This window comes from Falco punctatus (genome assembly GCF_963210335.1).
Source record: "Falco punctatus genome assembly, chromosome: 11".
NCBI lineage: Eukaryota > Metazoa > Chordata > Aves > Falconiformes > Falconidae > Falco > Falco punctatus.
The window spans coordinates 22010534-22031912 of record NC_137591.1 but is presented as its reverse complement, the minus strand read 5'-3'; the positions used below and the strand labels follow the sequence as shown (position 1 = coordinate 22031912).

At 36.1% G+C, this 21379-nt stretch overlaps 1 protein-coding gene across 7 annotated transcripts in view; it reads right to left on the bottom strand.

Moving 5' to 3' along the window:
* LOC308071562 (putative oxidoreductase ZK1290.5) overlaps nucleotides 1-21379 on the bottom strand; it is a 51570-nt gene that overhangs the window by 29796 nt on the left and 395 nt on the right. For all 7 annotated transcript variants that reach the window (XR_013931241.1, XR_013931242.1, XR_013931243.1 and 4 more), the window contains exon 2: nucleotides 5741-5989. Coding sequence is in view for 4 of the 7 variants with exons in the window: in XM_080407169.1 (XP_080263295.1) it covers nucleotides 5741-5989 (249 nt within the window). In the remaining 3 variants the exon portion in view is untranslated. The remainder of the gene's footprint in view (nucleotides 1-5740; nucleotides 5990-21379) is intronic.

Genomic DNA, 21379 nt, shown 5'->3' with positions numbered 1-21379 from the left:
TGAGTAATTACTTTTTCTCCAACTGCTCTGAAAAAAAAGAAGCTGTATTTATAAAGAATAAATACCAATACATAGTATTGGAATAAATACCAATTTCTGTAACATTTAAGTGAAAACTATTATCAGGAAATTGACTAAAGAATTTGGCAAGGTTATGTTGAAACCTCAGGACTATTCTAATTCTGTTGCCAATAAAGTCTCTTTTAAAATTTCCACTAATTAGACACAATCGCAAGGATTAGCATTAGGAATTGCTAGTATCAAGTGTTCATTTTGATCCAAAATCATATAAGTCATTGATGGTACTTACTGCATAGAGACTGCCATGTTTTAATTTTTTTGTTTGGATAAAGCAAGTACATAATATAAGTAGGTGTAAGTTACTGGTATCTGATATCTACCTCACTTAAAAATGGAAGATTTACATAACTTTAATTGCTGCTTTTTATGTTCTCCAGATCAGACTAATAAAAACTGCTTAACTATGCAGAAACATGTCATATCGCACCAACAAAAAAACAATCATTAACTTCAGCATAATTTCAGCAAAAGCTACGTTTCCAAAAGCCTGAATATTCAGGTAGACGTCACAGCTTGCAAGGGTTCACAGAAATAGCCACATCATGGATTTCCACATACAAAGATACTTTGTACTCAGCCAAGAAACTGAAGCACTCAGAAGAATGACTTCTAACAGATTGGACAACTGAGCCATCTCTGGCCTTGGATACGTAAAAAATGCAGTACATTACCCTTCCTTGTACTGGTGTCTGAGATTTCTTCAATGCAAACAAGTTGCTCCTTTATTTTAGAAAGATGATGTTATCAGGTATGTGATGTCCATATCATTTTATTATGTTTATTTTAATTTAGGGTTTTGGTTGAAATAAAAATTACTTCGCAGTTCAAAATACACACATTTAGGGCTAGAAAGCATTTGCTAGATCACAAACTGCAGTTCTCCTGACTGCAAGAACTGTTTGTGAAAGTTGTAGGGCAAAGGTACTTATCTCAGAGATAGAGTAGAACGGTCTCTCTGCCGCTCACGCACAAACAACCCCAGCACAGCCAGGACCTGAAGGAATACAGTGTACCTTGCAATGAGCAATGGAGCTGCCACTCTATTTAAATAAACTAAGCACAGTTAGTTTTACATTAGGATCTTCTTATTTCCACTGCATCTGTTAGAAAACTTTCCCTAATACCTGTAAGGCAAATAAAACCAGAAAGCACCTCACAAACCAAGGTCTACGATTTCATCTTTGTTTGTACACACATTCACACCTAAACCCGTATGCTTTCTTTTGCTTAGAATATTTTCCCTCCTGGGGGATTACAAGAGCACAAAAATTATTATAATTTTAAAAGCAAGAAATTAGTTTTAAGCTACTTGTCAAAACAGCTTAAGGTTCTAGGAATCAAGAAATGTGTAACTTTGTCACTGGAGTTTTTTAAGAACAGACTACATTTTAATCTGTTGAGAATGATGGGGTTGTGCTTTGTAGCATGGGACAGATTAATTAATGCTTTGAGATGTCTCCCAACCATATATTTTTAAAATAATCTCAACTCAAAACAAAATACCCCCAAATCATTCACAGTATAAAGATGTACTTGAGCAAAAGAAAAAGCCTCCAAACATTCCCAATCATATTTTGTATTTACCACCTTTTTAAAGCATCCTTTACAGACAATCAGGCTGTAGTGGTACAGTGGTAAGTGAGGGCCTGAGGTTCATTCAAGTGTCAAAACAGCGCTGCAGGAAAACTAGAATTAACATGTGAACTACTTTCACACAGGCATTTAAAATAGAGTGGCTTATTACTCCTTAGTGGTTACACTTACATTTTACACATTCAAAAGGCAACAGCATGTTTGTCACTGAAATAGAAGTGCAATTTTATTCAAATTCGTAACACTATTAGAGAAAAAAAAAAAAAAAAGTCAAAATGTGCTAAAACAAACCTGGTTTTGAAGAATAAGCCCTGGCTCATATCAAACCTAAAAGCAAAAGTATATTTTTCAGTGTTTTGCAGAGTTATCTTAATGCAGTTGTTTTCCCTGCTTTTCTCAATCATCACTGCACTTACTACATAAACAATTACTTCTCTCCCACCTGATGTTTGTTCTGTTTTGTTTTTTATTCTATTGGAACAAGGATCAATGTGAAGCAACCAGCAAAATGTTCTGAATTAATACACAATCTGAAGTGGGTGCATTATCATAATTCATGTGATTAATCTATCACACTGAATATGCTGATAGAACACTTGTCCAGCTCCAGTTGAGGATTTGTGATAGCTTAGATTTGCCTAAATGTGAGAGACTTTGAACAGTCAAAAGGAAAATGAAATTTTTTACGAATTCAGTAAACCACAAATCGCAAAGAAACTACTTTGGAGGTTTGATCCAAATCCCAAGGAATGTATTCTGCTACTGCCAAACCTGTAAGATCTACTGCCAATTCATATTGGTTTACTGTGACTGCCAGTTGAGGACCACATTTAGAAAATGCAAGGAGCAGAATATCTGTTACAACCACTGCCCACACATAATACAAATTTCCAGTTTCTCATGGATATGTAATCTACCAATTCAAATAAAAATCCTGAAACACTGTTCTCCCAATACTATTTGCCCAAAAAGTGTTTTTCAAAAAGGTTTCATAACAATATTTTATATGGAACACTTTTTCCTCTTAAAAGCTGTGACTGCTTTCAACAGTTCATCTGTTTCAACAGCTGGCATTCTATATACTGCTAATGCACAGATATATCAATTCCAGTTAGATTATTTCCTGTGTCTCTAATTCAGTCTGTGAACTTATGTATTCCATAAACTCACTCAAAAATATTAACAGGACCTTTCTTGGAACAGAAAGCTTAGCTACACATTTAGCTGCTAGGGCTCTAACAGCTTTTTATTTTTGTAGTCTTCTGAATGACTAATTTTCCCTCCAACATAACAGATATGTTATTTAGGATCTTTCAATTTTCTATATGAACCACATATCTTTATGAAAATGCTATGAACCCCTCACATATTCAGTTAATATCACATAACGAAATGACGACATGCTGATTTTGGTACGTTTCATGTACCTTTATTTCACATTCCTATTTCACAGAAAAATTGCCAGCATCAACACATGCCTGTAACTAAAGAATTTACTTTCATACATAAGCTTGGGCACAAATGGCCCTGTTATTACCTAACTTCTTCTGTCATGGATTTCATGTCCTTTCTATGGTACAGGCTGGCCAGCAGAAAAGGGACACAAAAATGCAGGTATGAATGAAAATAGCTAGGATATCTAAGCTTAGTTCTACAACCTTATAACCATATTTTCAAACCCTTCTTCTGCATTCCAGTTACTTCTGTCACACTTGTAGTAAGTCTCATTTTGCAACAAAAAGCTCTTACTCTCAGCATTCTTGAAACACTTGACAAGTTCATGTTTCAACATATTGGTGCTGTTCGCTTGAAAATCCTTCCAACAGCACCTTCCAGCTGAGCGCTTTCAGAAAGGAGGTACAGGACTCCCAGCGTATGATGCTTTCTGTGAGCCCCAGGAAACACACCATGTATTGCACCTCCTCTAAAGTTCTACTTCATCAGCACACACAGCACTAAATATAGAACTTCTCTCTTTCGCATAAGTGCAGATCATACCGTGTTTAACAAAGATGGTCTGTGGAATTGATACAACAGAGATCAAACTCAAGCAGCCAAAACTGTTACTCCACTTGCCATCCCATCTTTCTTGTAGAGGTCACTATCCTCACTGACAGATCAGTGAACTGCATGTGAAGTATTTCCTAAGCCATCACAGTTTACAAATCATCAAGTTAAAGCAAGCTGAAGCCAACATTGATTTAGGTCGCTATGTCAGACTAAATGGTGGTTCAGGAAGAGCTTTACAAATTTTTCAGACATCTCCACATCAGTGGAAGAAAGGTGAGGAAGGGAGGGAAGATGGGTAATGGTATTAAAGAAAAATAAAATCTAGTATGGAGGCAAATTGCACAGTCAGCTGGAATATTCCTTACTTTATCTTAGTAATATGAGCAAAAGAAGTCTCAGAGCTGAACCTATCACACAAACTGTCAATTGTTTATGTCAGCCCAAGGATTCACTCACATGGTGACAGTATTTGTGCATTTCTTGCTCTCAGATTTTTTAAAAATTTGTTTCATTTATTTCTGTTTAGCAGCAATAGGCAGACTGAGTGTTTGTGTGAGCACCTACTTTCAACAGTCTACTACTTGAGAAAATAAAAGCAAATTACAGTATTAAAAGGAATCACTGAAAATTATTTCCTGGAAGTGAGTCAAGTTTTCCTCTCATCAACATTCAGCACCAGTGTCATAGCAAGCAGAAGCAAGCAAGCAAACACAAAACGTAACAAGCAGAAAGCAGAGAGGAGGAAACATGTTATTTCTTAATTTAGAGGAGAAAGTCAGGACTTGAAACTCAGTTTATTAAAGTCTCCTTGCAGTGACCTGTATCTACACAGCAGAGACAAAAAGGTAATTTTAATTAATTTTGCATTATTCTGTACCTGTGCAGGAAGTTAAGGGAGACATTTCCTGAAAGAATTAAGCCAAAGATGTGCATACAAGTATCTCAGTCTTCAACAAATAAAGGGTTTTTCTCCCTTCATCTTGCAAAGTACCCAAGCAAAAAAACAGTGAATACAGCACAAAGTTGCAATTAATATTACATTATATTAATTTTGCAAAATCTGTAGTACTTCACAAAAGCTGTTTACTTGAAGTTTATTTACTGGAAACAGGGGGACAGGGTGAGGAAAGAAAAGCAAAATGAGGGTTTTCAGGACACTGACAGATAACGTCTGATGGTTAGGTCAATTATTCCTTGACTATCGGCATAAATACTATTTCCACTTGTATTTAAAGTAATAATATAAAAATGATACATCTTCCTCTACCTCCACTTTATTTTCATTACTCCAGCTAGGGAAGAAGTAGCAAAAGCATTTTAAAAAATACCATGTTTTTTTGTTGGGTACCTCCTCTCCTATGACCTGTTGCAAAGAATTAATCAGCATCAGCATTACAGCTCTGCCTGTCTACTAAGGGAGTAACAATATCACATCTTTGACTACGATAAGTTTATGATCAGGGTAAGTTTAAAAGTGCGTAAGTCTAATTCAGTGTTAGATTTAGTTTTCTAAAGTCTTGTTGATACCCCTGACATTTTCCCCAAAGCATACTGCATCAGACAGACCAAACCAAAGGCAGCTATTCAGGATTTTTAAAAGTTAATAGACCTACAAAATAAGTTTCAGAAAGGACTCCCAATTCCTTGAGATTTAACAGACCACAGAAGATATTGGGCATTTTTGTTACCCTGCTACCAACAAACTATTGTAAAATTTCTGAATCCTTGTTTCATGGGTTTTGGGTGTTCTTAGCAAAATATATAAAATTCATGTAGTGGTTCCTCAAATTGATTTAACAATGAAACATACCTTTAGAAGACACACATTGATCTGTTTTAAAACATTTGCAACAACAAAAAATCCTGTGCTCTCAACTGTATGCATGTGAACTTTCTAGAGAACAAACAGCACAAGAAATCTGCAAATGTGTAAATAAAGGCAGAATTTGGTTTTTATGATCCATCTGTAATACATTGTTTTTTTCAGGAATTCCTTCACCTTTGCAAATACTCACATGGAAGGCGCAATTAATGAACTATATGTAAAGGTTCATACCAAGATATTCAACACCAAGTCTTTCACATGACTCCAAGCAGGCTTTTTTTGTGTTTTCATAGCCATAATCACTATGCCACAGTTTGGTAGTTATCCAGAGATCCTCTCGCTTCACATCACTCTCTTCTATGGCCTTTTGGAGGAGAGATTCACAGCCATATCTTTTTGCTGTGTCAATATGACAAATGCCACATTTTCGTAATGCATGGACTACAGCATCATGGGAATAACCACCTTGATGGGAAGTACCTAAACAAACAAAATCAAAAGTCAATTGTCAGCAGTGACTTGAGGGACATATTTAATCATTCTTTTTAATTTTGGGGTTTTTTTTTTGGTACACTGTCACAGAATCTTCTCATTTAATTTCCTTATAGTAAAGAAATGGGAAGGAATAGATCTCTAGGCTGGAAAAATACACAAAGTTCTAGAATGTTGACAGTGATCTCAAAAAAAAAAATCCAGCAAAATCAAATATTAACAGCATTTAACTGTAAAGAAGTTATTTCAGAATTCAGGCTGAAGACCAGCAAAGAGAAAACACATGCTTTATGGAAAATTAGTATATGGCACTTATTTTTCATACAGGAGCACATTTAGAGATTAAAATACTAACAAAAAAATTAAATACAATGTAGGCAATTCACTTTGCAGAACGCATATCCTGAAACTTTTACTCTGTTAAACATCTGCTAGCTTCAAGTTATTATTGCATTGTACAACCCCAGACCTGGCCATACTGCAGGTGCAATTCATATAATGTCAAGCTCAGCAGTCACCAAAACAATGGAATCCTACACAAGAGTTACAGAATGGGCATACAGGGAGTTTCAGTAACAAAGTACTGTGACTCTCATTGTGTAGGTCTTCTCTGGATGTGTATTTTGCATGTCAAGGGGACGGAAGGAGGAGGAGACTCAGCAGGAAAAGCAACCAGCAGGAGGACTGTCAGATAAAGAACTGGTTGAGAGCGAGGAGGATGATGTTTCTACTTACCCTTTCCTGTTAGTTGTTTTTCCTGCCATGAGCCCCTCACCCATTCACCCTCACACACACACTTCCCACAAACAGTATTTTCTACAGTTTGTTAGACGAAGTGCTCAGTCAGTTCCAGTCAGCTACCAAAGCCATCTTCCAAGATGATCAGTACTTAAAGGCCCTAGTACCATAAACAATAGCTAGCATGCAAATGGTCATCAGTTTCAGAAGGGCCCTGTTACAGTTGTGACCGCTGACATCAACACAGTCTTCAGCCACTGCTGAATCCAAATAAATAAAGGACTCCAGGTGAAAGAAGAACAATATAAAGTGAAATTTGTATCTGCTGTTAACTTTCTCTTTCCCTGCAAACATAATACTTATTTCTCCATCAAACACTACCTGCATATTGTGAAATTACGAAATTTATATGGCTACCCAGACTATCAGAAAAAGGAAACAAATGAAAATACACAGATTCACCTTAGACTCATCCTTGGAACCTCCCATACCTGAACTGGAGAGAGAACACCCACAGGAGTCTGCATGACTTTCTCACATGCATTGTAACAATGCAAGCAAGAATGACAACTTGCAAAAGTCCTACCTGCATGTAAGGCAAGCCAGGTTCTCCTAAGTGCTTAATATTTTTATTCATTTGTAATCCTAGAAGAAAAGACTGTGATAACTCTGTAATCTTACTCACCACTCCAAATCATTATAAATATTATATTGGCTGATGTCACACACATACACCTGAGGATAATGACATTCTGCTAATGACAATGGGACAACTCCCGCTTTAAGTTTATGACCTACAAAATAGAGAGTATTGAATCCTTGATTTATCTTCATGGATTTTAAAGTGATGAAATTATGACACTATATTCCTACAATTTTGACGTGTGTATCATAAATATTTTACCTTCCAAATGTAAAAAATTTTAATGTTTTAAAAGACAAAACTTCAAAGCTTTTTTACGCATAGCCACTAACTGTGATTAATAATTGACTTAATTTCTAAGTCGCCTAGAAACAGATATCCCTGTAACTTGTTTTACGTGAAAATAAGTCAAGCCAGATCAACTTTCATTTTAAAAATAGCCATTTCAAAACCTTGATGAATGTTTAAGAATTTTAGATGAATGCATTGCTACTATATTGCAACTATGGGCAAAGAATACACATACAATTATTATATTATTCAGATCCTGAAGGATTTTTATTAAAGAATTATATAACCAGCATAGACAAATTACTATACTTTTTCATAACCACTCCTTCACTTTTAATAAGCTGGTACTGGTGCCAAATAAATGAGGTTGTAACTATTGTGTCTGTTTCTGGCTGAACGGACATTTCTAAGCACAGAATGAATGGAGTTCATTTAGAGGTCTTGCAAATGGACTCAGACTCTTCATGCATAATGGATTTCAGTAAGAACATTTAGGACAAACAACTTTTTTTTTTTTTTTTTTTAACCCCTTTAAGTTAAAGGGAGAGAACAGGAAAGAAGGAAAATTCAGAATAATTTTGTTATTGTTTCCTAAGCGGTGATGGCAAGCACACTTGTTTCACAGGAAATAGAGACCAAAATCAGTCTGGAGAGAATTATCTCAGCTTCTATGCCTAAAAATGTACTACAACACTAGTGATGCACTGAACAGTAATTAAAAAGAATGCTTAACAAGTATTTAATATTACCACTTTGCAACCCAACTCAATAATGAACAACAGGTTTCTAAGGTAATTATGCAACCAACATAACAGCTTCTAGACTTATTTTACAATTCATAAATGCAGAAGGATGACAAAAGAAGGTGGACAGACTTAAATTTTAAATATGGGTTTAATATGATTTGAACACATTAACATTCTTACATGTTTGGGATTATTCTTTGTTCACAGAGATGTAATTCACACTGTGCATGTACATTTAAAGACAAAATCCAATCTCACATTTAAAACTAATATGAACTAGCACCCATTGCATCCCCTTATTGCTTCTAAAAAATAGTGAATTAATATATTTTGATTCTCTGATAAGGAGGAATTCCTTTTAATAAATGAAGTCAAACATAAATAAGTCTGGAAAAGCTCCTTATTTTTTAGCTAGTATTTTAACTTCTTTTCCCAGGGGAATATCACTGTTCTCTCACAGACTGCACTAATCTAAATTTTGACAGATCTGAAGATGTCCAAGTTAATTACATTCCTACAGATTTTTTGAAAATTGGTGGCTGGTAGAGACAAGGATATGGATAGGTCAAAAGACACAAATCAATTGAAAACTAGGCTTAATTAGTTACATTGGGTTTTTGTCATGATTACTCATCACTTTCTTGATATCCTGAAAAACACTGCTATCAAAACTGGGATAAGCAATGTGCTCTGATAATCCAAAGAAAGTTTCAAAGACTATTAGGAAGGCAGAATCCTGTTCACAATACAGTTGCTACAGAGGGGAAACCCTCACAAATAAACAACAAAAAACCCAAACAAACAAAACCCAATCAGCAACACTGTCACACCCCCCCCCCCCCGAAATCAACATCGCCCAATTTCCTGCCCCTCACCCCCCCAAAAAAAACAAACTGTAAAACCCACCACCAAGATGTAAGACAAATCACACACCAAAATACTAACACACACACACACACACACAGAGTTTTATGCACCATCTCAGCTGACCCTCAGCCTCATTAAACTTTCTGTCCTTCATGGAAGCTGCAGAACTACAGAGACACAAAGCACCAGCAGTTTTTCAAAAGAGAATCAGGACCTACTTTTCCTGGTTTTTCCCTCCCTTTGTGGAAGAGCGTGTCTTCATGTTCTTTGTGAAATGTGAAAGTATTATTTAACTGAGTATATAAAAATGTTCTGTGACATGAATAATTTTGGTTACTTGAAATCAATGGAATCATTTACATTAGAAGAGTTCCTGCTAGTGAAACCACAGCCGAGATATTTAGAGATCCTATCAGAGATTAATGATCTTTTGACATCAGTGCTCAGCACATTAAAATCGTTGACAAACAACATACCTACAAAAATGCCCATTCCTTTTCTGATTTCTTTATCTCCAAGTAATCACTTAAGAACTCTTAAAAGCAAAAGTTCAAACATCCTTTTATCAATGTTTACAAACTTATCGTGTATATATGGTATTGTATATCATAATAGGCTTGAAATACCTTGTTCTAATAGTTTTATTTCTATTATTTCAATATTACATCAATATTAAGGCCACACAGTGTATCTTATGAATATATTCAAATTTTTGTTGTCAACACAACTTGATTTTGCCAATTAAATTATGAGAAAATTTGATAATAAAACAAAGTGTTGCCTATACATAGAGCAAATGAACATATAACACATCTCAAGGTTTATTGCTAATCCATTCACAAAACCATATGCCTCTTCTATGGAATTGCTCAATGACAGACAATCCTTAGTTGCTGCCCTTGCTTACTGACTTACTGCCTCCTTCACCTACTTCTGTATTCATATGATCCTCTGACAAGTTGATTCAGATTGTAAAATAGCCCAAAAAGTATATAGTTTTAGAATTATTAATGAACTTTAACAACACCCCAGAAGGAAAAACACATATTTCAGGCAAGGGGCAAGCAAATTTTGGGCAAGAAAAATTCCCTGTTTAGCAGCAGCAGCTAAATGACTTGACTTATTCAGTGTTTTTATTAAAACACGAAAAAATCCAAAATGCAACCAAGAAACAAAAATCAAATCACAGTTGTGTTCAAGCCAACTACCAAATGATCAGAAAGACCTTCTCCATGAACTTGCCTCTGGAGCCTTTCTTTCCATCATGTTCCCCAGCACCATCCCTAGAGCTGCTTTCAGACAACCAGGTAATGTGACACTAACTTTTTCTATAGCCACAGCACTAGAACCAGGGTTCTTACTGCTATAATTTGGCATATTTTTTACTTAACAGGGTCAGTTATTCTGAAAATCATATTTAGTATCATATGACAAAGGATTCATAGCATCCTCTCTTCTTTTGTAGAGTGCAAGGCTTTCCTCTGCAGCAGGTGAAATCAAATGAAGTCAAGCTCTTTATGAGGCTATTATACTTACAATTTTCATAAGGTGCCTACAGAGTATTCCAAGTCATGGGATCCAAATTTAATCACAATAACTTTTACAAAATAACTTGGACATTTTATGCAGAGTGCAAGAATGGCATTTAATATATACATAATGGAGCAGATGCCCTTGCAGAAATGGAACCTATAGAGACTACGGGCTTCTAGAAGAACCAGCAGGACAATGTCAACAGAAAGGTACTATGCAAATGTGTATTATATAACCAAAGCTTTGGCCAGAACTAAAGTAGCACACAGGTTTATCTAAAACTCAGTCATTTAAGACCATCAAAGCTGTATAAAAGTTGCACAAATAATTGCATTTTGTGAGACTACAGCACAAAAATGCCAATGCAGTGCTGTAATGCCAATAAACAGGTGCTGATAGAGGTTGATGGTTGATGTGTACAAACATGGTGCAATATAAGCCTCAGTAGTTGAAGTACGGACATGAATTTACTTCTGCAAGCCTCAAAGGACAGCGAGGACTGTCCTGCCAGCACCACAGTAAGGCAAGTACTCCCATATTGTAACACCATACTGGCATAAGGTTAATCAGAAAACTGGTGACAGAGGTCTTTGTTGTATTTAACACATTTTATGGCATTACAGCTGTACTGTATGCATGTGGTATTTTCATGTTCCTAAACAATATCACTATGCTAATGAAACTCTGTTAATAGACCTGGCCTATGGAGAGTCTAGAGATTACAAAATGAAGTTTCTCTTGCTTCTGCAAACCCTACCTGGATTATGGATATTAACTTTTATATATATGTTTTACTTTGTCAATATTTCTCTTTTTTTTTTTTTTTCCAAATACATTGCTTAGTGCAAAGCAGTCACTGTGGGACCGTTTTTCTCCTGTGTGACTCAGAATAGATGCTTAGAATTCAATAACATGAGGAAGAAAAGTAGGCAAGCATGATTTTAAACTCTGCAATTCTACTCAGGCACCAAGGAACAGAATGCAGGAATACAGTTTTGTCGCAATGCAAAATGGTAGGAGAGAGCCATTACATATTTATTATGTATCCAGGGAAAGGGAAGCCAGAATTGCTAGTTTTCTCTCTTCCTGAGAGGAAGGAAGAAATGGCAATGAGCCATTGTTGACAGAAGCACTCTATTCCCTCCATCCCAAAGAGGCTCTGACTGTAAAGGATATTCAGATCATCCAAGGTAAAATGAGCATGTATCTCTGGTCACTGACCTACCATTTATCTAGTCAGAACGTTAGAAAAGGGAGTATAAAAGAACTTCTCAGAATGTGTCTCACAGCAAGCCCAGAAAGTCTGCAACTAGCATCTATCATCAGTGGGATGCTATAGCTCTGACACGGCACCAATTCACTAATGTTATTTCTTGCAGCAAAAATACACTATCACCCAAAAAATGCAAATATTTTTCCTGCAGGAGTAAAGAGGTTTCCACTGGAAAGTGCCAGCCATTTAAATTATTCAGCTGTTGCATACAAATATTTTTATCATTTAACTTCTTGATTAAATTTTATAGGGAAGGACAACTCTGGGAAGTCGCCTATACATTTGAAAGGCAATTATGAATGTTTAATCCATGTAGAAATTTCATAAGCAGAGCAGCAGCACACATTTAAATGCCTTTACAGACAGACTGCCAAATCTTGAAGCCTTTTCTTTCACTCCATGCTTTCCCACCGCCGTGAGAACTATTTCTCATTAACAACCAAATTGGTTTCAGATGCTCTGCTATAAGATGTTACCTTAGAAACCATTTGGTAAAAGACTGTGGCTTCCTTCCATAGAAATCTCAAGCAGTGAAAAGGCAGATTTTCTGGCATAAATCAAATCCAATTTCTAGGGTTCACTAAACCTTTTCTTCTCAGAATAATGTTTTGTGACTAGATCTTAGCAGTTAATAGTGCACAAAGAATTGCTGGTGTGAACCAGTTTTAAATTATTTTCATTCTATTCCCTCTGTTAACTCAATTGAAATGACTTCTAGTACTGATCATACCTTGATAGAACTTTTAACTTCATAACTAATAAGGATATGTACTATCTACAGCAAATAATGTTTTTCCTCCCCTTTAATACATCTTAAACTATCTGACAAAGACTACACTTCACAATAAACGAGACAGAACTGTGACAATTTTTTCCTCCTCCAAACAACTTCCACAAAGAACAATAAAAAGGAAAAAATACTAAATTCATACTCTGTACTTACGTAGGACATAATCATAATAATCCCTGCTTGAAAGTTTGACTTAAAATTAAGTAGAGGGACTGCAATTTTTAAACATGTAGTGGATCATGAGACCAGTAATTAAAAAACACTTAGAGTACTGTAAAGATAACATTACAGAAAAGATTATAAAAAGAACTGCAATTTATAGTGACTTGTAGCTTACAAGATGAAAATGTACGTACAATAAAACACCACTGTGAGATCCTAATTCAAGATTATGTTCAATCTGATGGCTAATTTTTGACATCACAGCAGTGCCCTTTATACCTACCAGACTACTCACAGAATAAGTGCAATTGTGAATCGTGACAAGATCTTACTCCTCCAATACCACGTGACACTGCAAGGTCAGAGACTTGCAGTGTCCCACTGCTAACTAATTGCATTCATGAGTTCAAAGGACAGCAGCAGCCCAGCTATCAGTAGAGCACATTAAAACTGAACAATAAAGAATGTTTCTGATCAAATGCTTCTTCCCCCCTCACATCATCTAAATGTATTTTCTCAAGGTTTCCAAGACAAACAACATTTCTTGTAGTCCCTCCTCTCACATTGCACATTCAACCTTAGAATAGTATGTATTAGAATGCAAAGCACTTCCATTCAGGCGTTAAGCCTGGGGAACAGACCTCACAGTTATAAAACTGATGTAAAGCCACAAAGATGTCTTTCCTTTTTCTCTCCCCTCTGCAAGGAGGATTTTTGTATCGCTCTCTGTGCTTGGCATAAACATTAGAAGAAATGGAGAAAGTTTAGGAATCAGTACCTCCCTCCTTCCCTTTTGGAGGCATGAGGAACTACTGCAATTTAGGTTACAGCAGCATGTGACATCACCATTCAATGCTGCCAGAACTATGCCAGGGGAACTCTGGCACGGAAAAAAAAGTATGATGACTAAAATCGGCTACATGAAGGTTGAAAGATACAAGTCAGCTTTCTTCCTCCCACCCCGAGTTTGGTAACATTTTTCTACATTACAGAAACATGGTGAAAGACAACAGTTAAATATCCTGGAGCTTGCTTCTCTGTTAATTTCAAACTGGTTACAAGTAATTTCTTCAACTAGTGGGCAATCGAGCTTGTAACACTTAAAAGTATTAATGACAACAGGAAATTTAAAAGCATACACATAAAGTGCCTCTGATTATATTAATAAAGGCTTTAATTATTAAACAGTGATAGAAAGCCAAATTTTTCTTTATTCCTTAGACTTGGTGATGGACATTTAAAATTCATCAGCAACAGGGTGATAACCAAAAAGAATCCAGCATGAGAAAGGAAGCTATCTTTCTGCTGTTGAATCACAGTTCATATGTCAAAATATAAATAAGGTAAAATCCCCAGCAAAAATATAAAAAGCTGTCCTCATAGATTTGTAGGTATGCAAAGAGAGCAGAGACAAAGCAGCAATTTCCCCTAGAAAAAAACCTATGAACTTTCTGTACTGTGTATACTCTCATACAAGCAAAACTTGGCCCAGCATTTTGCCCCAGATACATTTACTAGTACCCTTTATAACAACATTTGTACAGCATTTGGTCTTTTTTCAATGAATAAAACACCCCCAAGCTGGAAGTAGGTGAAGTTAGAAGAAAGCCAGGAAGGTAAGAGTTCAGCAGGTTTAGTCAGGTTAGGACAGAATACTGCTTTGTTCAACTGTCTACAAATGCACAGCTGTCTGGAATATGGCCACATTTTGTACATGGGAGAAGTCAAATATCTGGAGGCCCTCAAAGCTCAAGTACAACTTCTCAAGGTCAGATCTACTGAAACGGTGGATGAATTGAGACAGAAAGATTTATAGATGTGGTATTTTGTTCATCACAAGAGGCTATTAAGGCAACTTGGTAACCATGGGTGAGAAGCAAAGTCCCGACAGAATAAAAAAAAAAAAAAAAAGAAATGGTTGAGACCTGAAACAAAGGGAAGAAATAAACAGCCGATTCTTACTACAGGATAAGATTAATAGAAAGGAGTGCCATAGGTCTTGGTATCAGGACCACTGTTCCATAAATTTTCTTAAGAACCGAAGCCATGAAGAAACAAGAGCCATGAATAATAATAATAATAATAATAAAAAAGATGGTAACAGTGGAGAATGACAAAAAAGTGATGGCTTGATTCTGGTGCCATTGACTTGAAAAGCAAAATCTCATTTGGTTCCAATGCCAACAGGACAGGATCTTTTTTGACCACAGCTAAGTTTAAGAATGAACAACTCTAGCATGAATATTTAAGAAGTAGGTAACTGGATTAGTAATACATAATGGAAGGAAACATTAAAAAACTTCCACTCAATATTAACATTCAAGTTTTATGTAGCATTTTGACAAAAAAAAATCCAAAACAACCTGATGTAATGGAAGTGGAACAATATGATTCTGTATTTTTCTTCACAAAAATCCCACTTGTGAAAAGAACAGGGAAGAATGCAAGAAATTGTATATGGTTGCAACGCAAATAATGTAATGTCTTAAACAATACAATTAGCATTAGTCAGGAAAAACTTACTTTATGATTTATTTACTGAAAGCTACAGCTGACTATCAGGAATCTTATCTATGCAACACCCTAAAATGAGGACACAGAGAATTTGGTTTCCCTTGAGCATGGACAGATTCTATGTGAGCGGCTGTGTGCATTATTTTACCATGCTAGTAGTGCAATATACTGACAAATGCAGTCAAAATGCAATTTAAGCAAGGTAGTAATGCTGTAAGTTAACCGACATCGTATTATTTAGTTGGATTGAATTTTATTCCTCCTAGGCTTTGGCTTATTTGATTAGAAGTTGCTCAGAGCAGTACCTTTCTGCTTTCCTAGTTACTGTAACAGCACTGTCTATTCTTGAATTATCTTCTGCAAAGAACATCATTACTAGTAATAAAATATTCCCTGTGTGTGACACGGGTAAGGCACAATGAGTATAAAGACTTGATTATTTTGTTTCGTAATTGCCTGTCCTGAAGCCCCTTCCCAAACAAGCATGCAACTAATCTTATACTTTAATAGAAGGGGATCATTAGAGAACTTCTCATCTCATCAAGTTGTTATTAATTCTAGCTATGCCAAGGATTACATCGAAAACAACTTTACATGAAAACATTCCATGAATTTTTGGTATCACCAGCACATCTTGTCAGTAAATCACATGCTGTTTGACTAACCCCCCTGAATTTCATTATTACTGTCCCTAAAAAAAAACCACAAACACACAACCCCCCACTCTTCTAATGGGAATATAACCGCCACATCAAGGGGATGAAGATAGTTTCACTAGAGAGAACAAGAACAAGCTTTAAGAGATGTCTGTAATTGGTGTTTTGTGGACCTTTTGCAACACAGCAGTATTTTTTTTTTTAATAAATAAGCCACTCAGAGAAGTGTGTTGGTGAAGATCATGAACAAATCAATAACTTTTTATCACTAAGAGACTTCATCAAGTTTCTCTCATATCACAGAGCCCTCCAACAAAGAGTGATGCCACGCTAAATTTAACCATTCAGTACATGACCTTGAGTAAGCTTCCTAATACTTCAGTTAAAGGAAGAAAAGCTCTTGCACTACCTAATTATATTCAGATGCTTTAGAGGGTAGCATTTTCACCCCTTAGACTTAATAAGAAGAAAAAAACCAACCAAACAAGCAAAAAAAAGAAGCAGCCCTAAATGCAGGCTTCCTACTTAACAGAAATAAGCATGAACAGTACAAACTGTATGTATTTTTCTTCCAAAGCCTGAAGAGGATTTGACAAGTGATGCATTTTTGGGGATGTTGCTTTAGATAAGCACCAAGTACCCTGTAGTTAAATTAAGGTAATGTAAGAATATTTAATTGTGTACTAAAGACTCACAAGGTATGTGATTCTCAGATACATGTAGCTCCTGTGAAAAAGTGTAGCTACACCAACTTTAAAACAGTATCATTGTTACATCATTTATTTGCCCTATGTTTCTAAAACCGTAATAAAGTAAGTCTTGCAAATACAGAAAGAATTACAGCTATCCTATTAGTAAGACAGTGAATGTATCCATTTTCTAAAGCAATCTAAAGCTGTTATGAGGTAATGTACTCCCGAGGGCACAGCTTTACACTTGTATCAAGTGCCAAAATGCCAGTTCATTTCTGACTTAAGCTTACTCCAGTTGAAAAGCAGACTTTGTAATGAAAATTATTGGCAGCAAACATACCTGACCCTCTGCATATGAATAATATTGTCTACCACAATTGTTAGAATCAAACCACAAGAAATGTAAAATTAACAACATTTTTTATAATCATACAATAAACAAGATGCAGGTTATTTTTATTTGTTACTAAAAAGTTCAGCTATACTGTGTGTTTCTAATGCAAAGGTAGGCTGCCGTATAAAAATTGGTAAGGGTCTCAGGAAAGTCAGCTTGTTTTACCATTGCTAGGAGACTTGTCTTTCTGCTGGACTCAAGGCAGATACAACACAGTATGAATATGCACCTAAGTAAACACAAAGTTTTGGATGCACAGAATTTGTCCTGTTATTCCAAGTAACCTTTCAGACTGATAATAAATTTTGCACACTACATAGCTTTCTCTGGTGTACAAATCCTTCTTTATCACTAGAGATTTTAATGGAAATGGATCCTTCTCACCAAGAACAGTTTGTGTAAGTGAGCGCAGAGCATCAGAGAGAGAGAATGGTAACCTAATGAAAGACTACTTAACCTCCTTTCTTCCTATCTCCCCTTTTGTATCAACCCTTGACCAATTTATTGAACTTCTCCTATACAAATTTGGAAGAAAAAAAAAAAGTGAAAACACCACCAGCACAACAACTTTTGGCAACTGAAACTTGAACAGAAAGAACAGATATTTTTGACAGAAAGTTATCCTAGGCTGCTGCTGCACTCTCTCTAGTAACACGTTCTGGCCAAGAAACACACTACATGTCTCCTACTCCAGCTCTCAGCTGCTGTGAAAGGGGTTTCATCATTTGGAAATAACTTGCATACCTATCCAAGCTGCCCTCCAATTGACATGACAGGATAGCTACAACAATCTTAACATAGCGTATTTATGTCTCTCTGAAGCTTTCAGAAAGATTATCTAGCAACAGAGGCAACATACATATCTGTCCTCTCAAAGATGACTTTTCATAGATAACAATTATGTCTACATGTTTAGAGGGGTAAGAAACGACAAAGAAACAACCAAATCTTAAATCCTGCAGAAAATGGCCTTGCAGAACATGCATCCTCACTGAAGAAAGTTCTCTACTCAATAGCTGAGTAAATATCTTGCATAGCAAACATTAGTTAATGCAGTAATGCTGTAACAAAAATAAGCCGTTAATTTGTAAGAGTAGTTAAATGGGAACACCTACAATAGATAAAGATCCCATTGTGTTAGGCTCCATATCATGGTATTTATAGCTTGACTAGAAATGCAAGTGTGGCAAGTCTTGAGCTTCTTTACCCGCTCCCTTCTCTTCTTAAAGCCACAATGTTCTGCAGCATATATCAAGGATTTCTTAAGATCACCTAACTGGTTCCTATCACAAGATCCTCAAAAAGCTGCAGAATGTATAAGCAATATGTCAAGTGTTATTCTAACAAGACAAGAATAGGTAAGTGAAGTCAAAGAACCAAATCCTGGTGTTCATGACACCACTGTAAGTCAAGAGAAGTTCCTTGAAAGCCATAATGAACAGAATTTATTGGGCCAGAAAATTTCAAACTTAATTCTCTTGATCTTATATGTTACTATCCATTTACTGTAGCTGGAGTTCAGGCTTCACAATCAACTACTCAGTACTACTAACACAAAGAAAGGACAGCAAGTGGCATGCTATTTGGTAGAGTACAACGGAGACTTTTTGCCTGTATACTTTCTAGTCAGCTTATTCTGCTAATAACCTAAGAAAGGTATTGCAATCTCAAATTAAAAAAAGAGGTTCTACAGATAGTCTAAAATACAGTTCAGTATATACTGAAACAAGAGACATAAGACAGAGTCCATTCTCTAAAAAAGCCTATTTACTTTTTTTTTTTTTTTAAAATTTATAACAAAATCTCCAAGTGAACTAAATTGGCAAAAAGTATTACAGGTTAAAACAACCAAGCCCTCACCCCCAATAAAACCCAAATAAAAAAAAAAAAAAAAAAAAAAACAACAAAAAAACCAAGCAAAAGCATAGCCCTTTTTGTTCATTATATAGGGACTGTATAAGGGACAGCTGCATCAAGTATTCTTAAGGTTAATTGATACTAAAATAACAAATTCATACATTGGGTATACACATACCACACGCTCATGAAGACGTCTATGCACATAAATACGTGGTAAAAGCAGTTATCAGCATCTTGTAGGCTTTTAAATTCTTTCTCTTTTTAAAAACATTTAGCTGATGGTGCTGAGTTGCTAAGACTTTTTAACTAATATGTGCAGCTCAAATGACTTTGAGTACTTTCAAGCAAGCATTACAAGCTTTCTATTCAATTAAAAGTTTCTGGATGAAAAAACAGCCCTATTAAAATCAAAGGCCAGCTCCTATTGACTTAAGTGGCTTAATACACTCTAAAATCCACAGCTCCAATTGTGTCCTCCTTCATACTAATTAAAATCCTAAATAATTGCTCTGAAGTCAGTACACACTCATAGGATAAAGATTAAAAGAGCAGAAGGGTCATCTTATTTTATAGCTTAGCTCGATACTTGTGTGACTGATTAACTCCAGCATCACAGACAAAGAACTAAGTGCCTTAGATTTCTAGGTTTATGTAAAACAATGGAAAAACTGGCATATCAAATTGACTCATGATAAAATTGCACCATGAAAAACTGATTGGGAAGGGTATTCATGTTTTCGAATATGTTATGAATAAAAGAGGCTTCTGGAAAGACTCTTAAGAAGAAAGATGCTCAAATACTGTGTCAAAAGAATCACAGGCTTTAATCAAGAGACTAATTCCTCACTTCTACAAGAAATAAAAACTAATTCATGACAACTACATAAAAAGACAACTATTAAAAAACTCCAGAAAGATCCGGTGAAGTATGCAATGGTCATTGGTATGTGTATGGTATATGTTTTGCCTCTTCGTGGCACATCTTCCATGCACAACTCCTGTTTTGGGAGAATTAATCTCTGTTATGAGTACAGCACGGACAGTGCTCTGACACCACAGAATTACTGGTATTAACCCTCCCCTGCTCACACGGTCCTATGCTGACTTGGAAAAACGGCCTTTAATCATTTAAACAGTTTGGCTCTTTTGAACCATTAGCAAATCCACCAATCTGATGAATTTGGAATCAAGAATAGTATAAAACCAGATATTCCTATTTACAATTAAAAGGAGTATTCTGCTGCAAGCCAGTCTTGGGTTTATACCATCTACAGTTCAGTAGAAGAAGAAAATCCTTTTCTCCTTTTCTTAAAGGACTGAGGGAAAATAAATGCTTTGTGGGACAGGACACAGAAAGATGCTTCAGATTTCACAGACACTTTCATGCCCAGGTTCTAATTGCAGAGGTATACGCTGGTTAGCCTTTAGTCTTGTTTTGCTAGGACTGAATGCAATAGCTTTCCTGAACTACCACTCACATTAACTCAGACAACTAACGTGGTCTTTTAAGGACCATTTTTCCTGCCCGCCCCCCCCCCCCCCCCATTCACATTTAAGAAAACAAATGCTTTAAGAGTTTAATCAATTGCATTGCAGAACTTCACACTGCACAATTGGTAATAAAATAAAATCTGAATTATAAAAAAAGTGAATTTCCCTTTGTATTTTCATATTTTCAGGTAGACTTTTTTTCCCTAAGAACATATTAAAAGTGTCACACATCTTTGTATGAGCAAGAACCAAAAATGCACTTCTGAAACATCAATGTAATGTCAGCAAACATTGATTTTCAGTAAGGGAAAAAAAATAATCACACCAGCTTCTGATACGCTGCCAGGGTTTAACAGCATTTAAACATTTAAATTCTTTCAACATACACACAGATCACGTGTTCCTGCTGCCACGATGCACAGGCCTTCTGCCTCGCACTGAGCCAGATTCCTGCCCAGGCTTTTGAGGGCAACAGGTGCAACTGACAAAAAAACCCCAAAACTTCCAGTAAGACAAATTCCAGCTTGAAAGTCTGCTTTGAAGAAAAGTCTGCTCTAAGGCCCGTAAGAAAATAAAACAAAAAGAAGCCCCCAAACCCCACTGAACGCTAGCGTGGGGGGAGTGGAGAGATTCCCAGGCAGAAAAGCTTGCCTTGATGCAGGGCGGCTGGAGGAACCCCACAAAGCCCCACTTACGAGGACCACGAAGGCCCACCCAGCCACAGACAA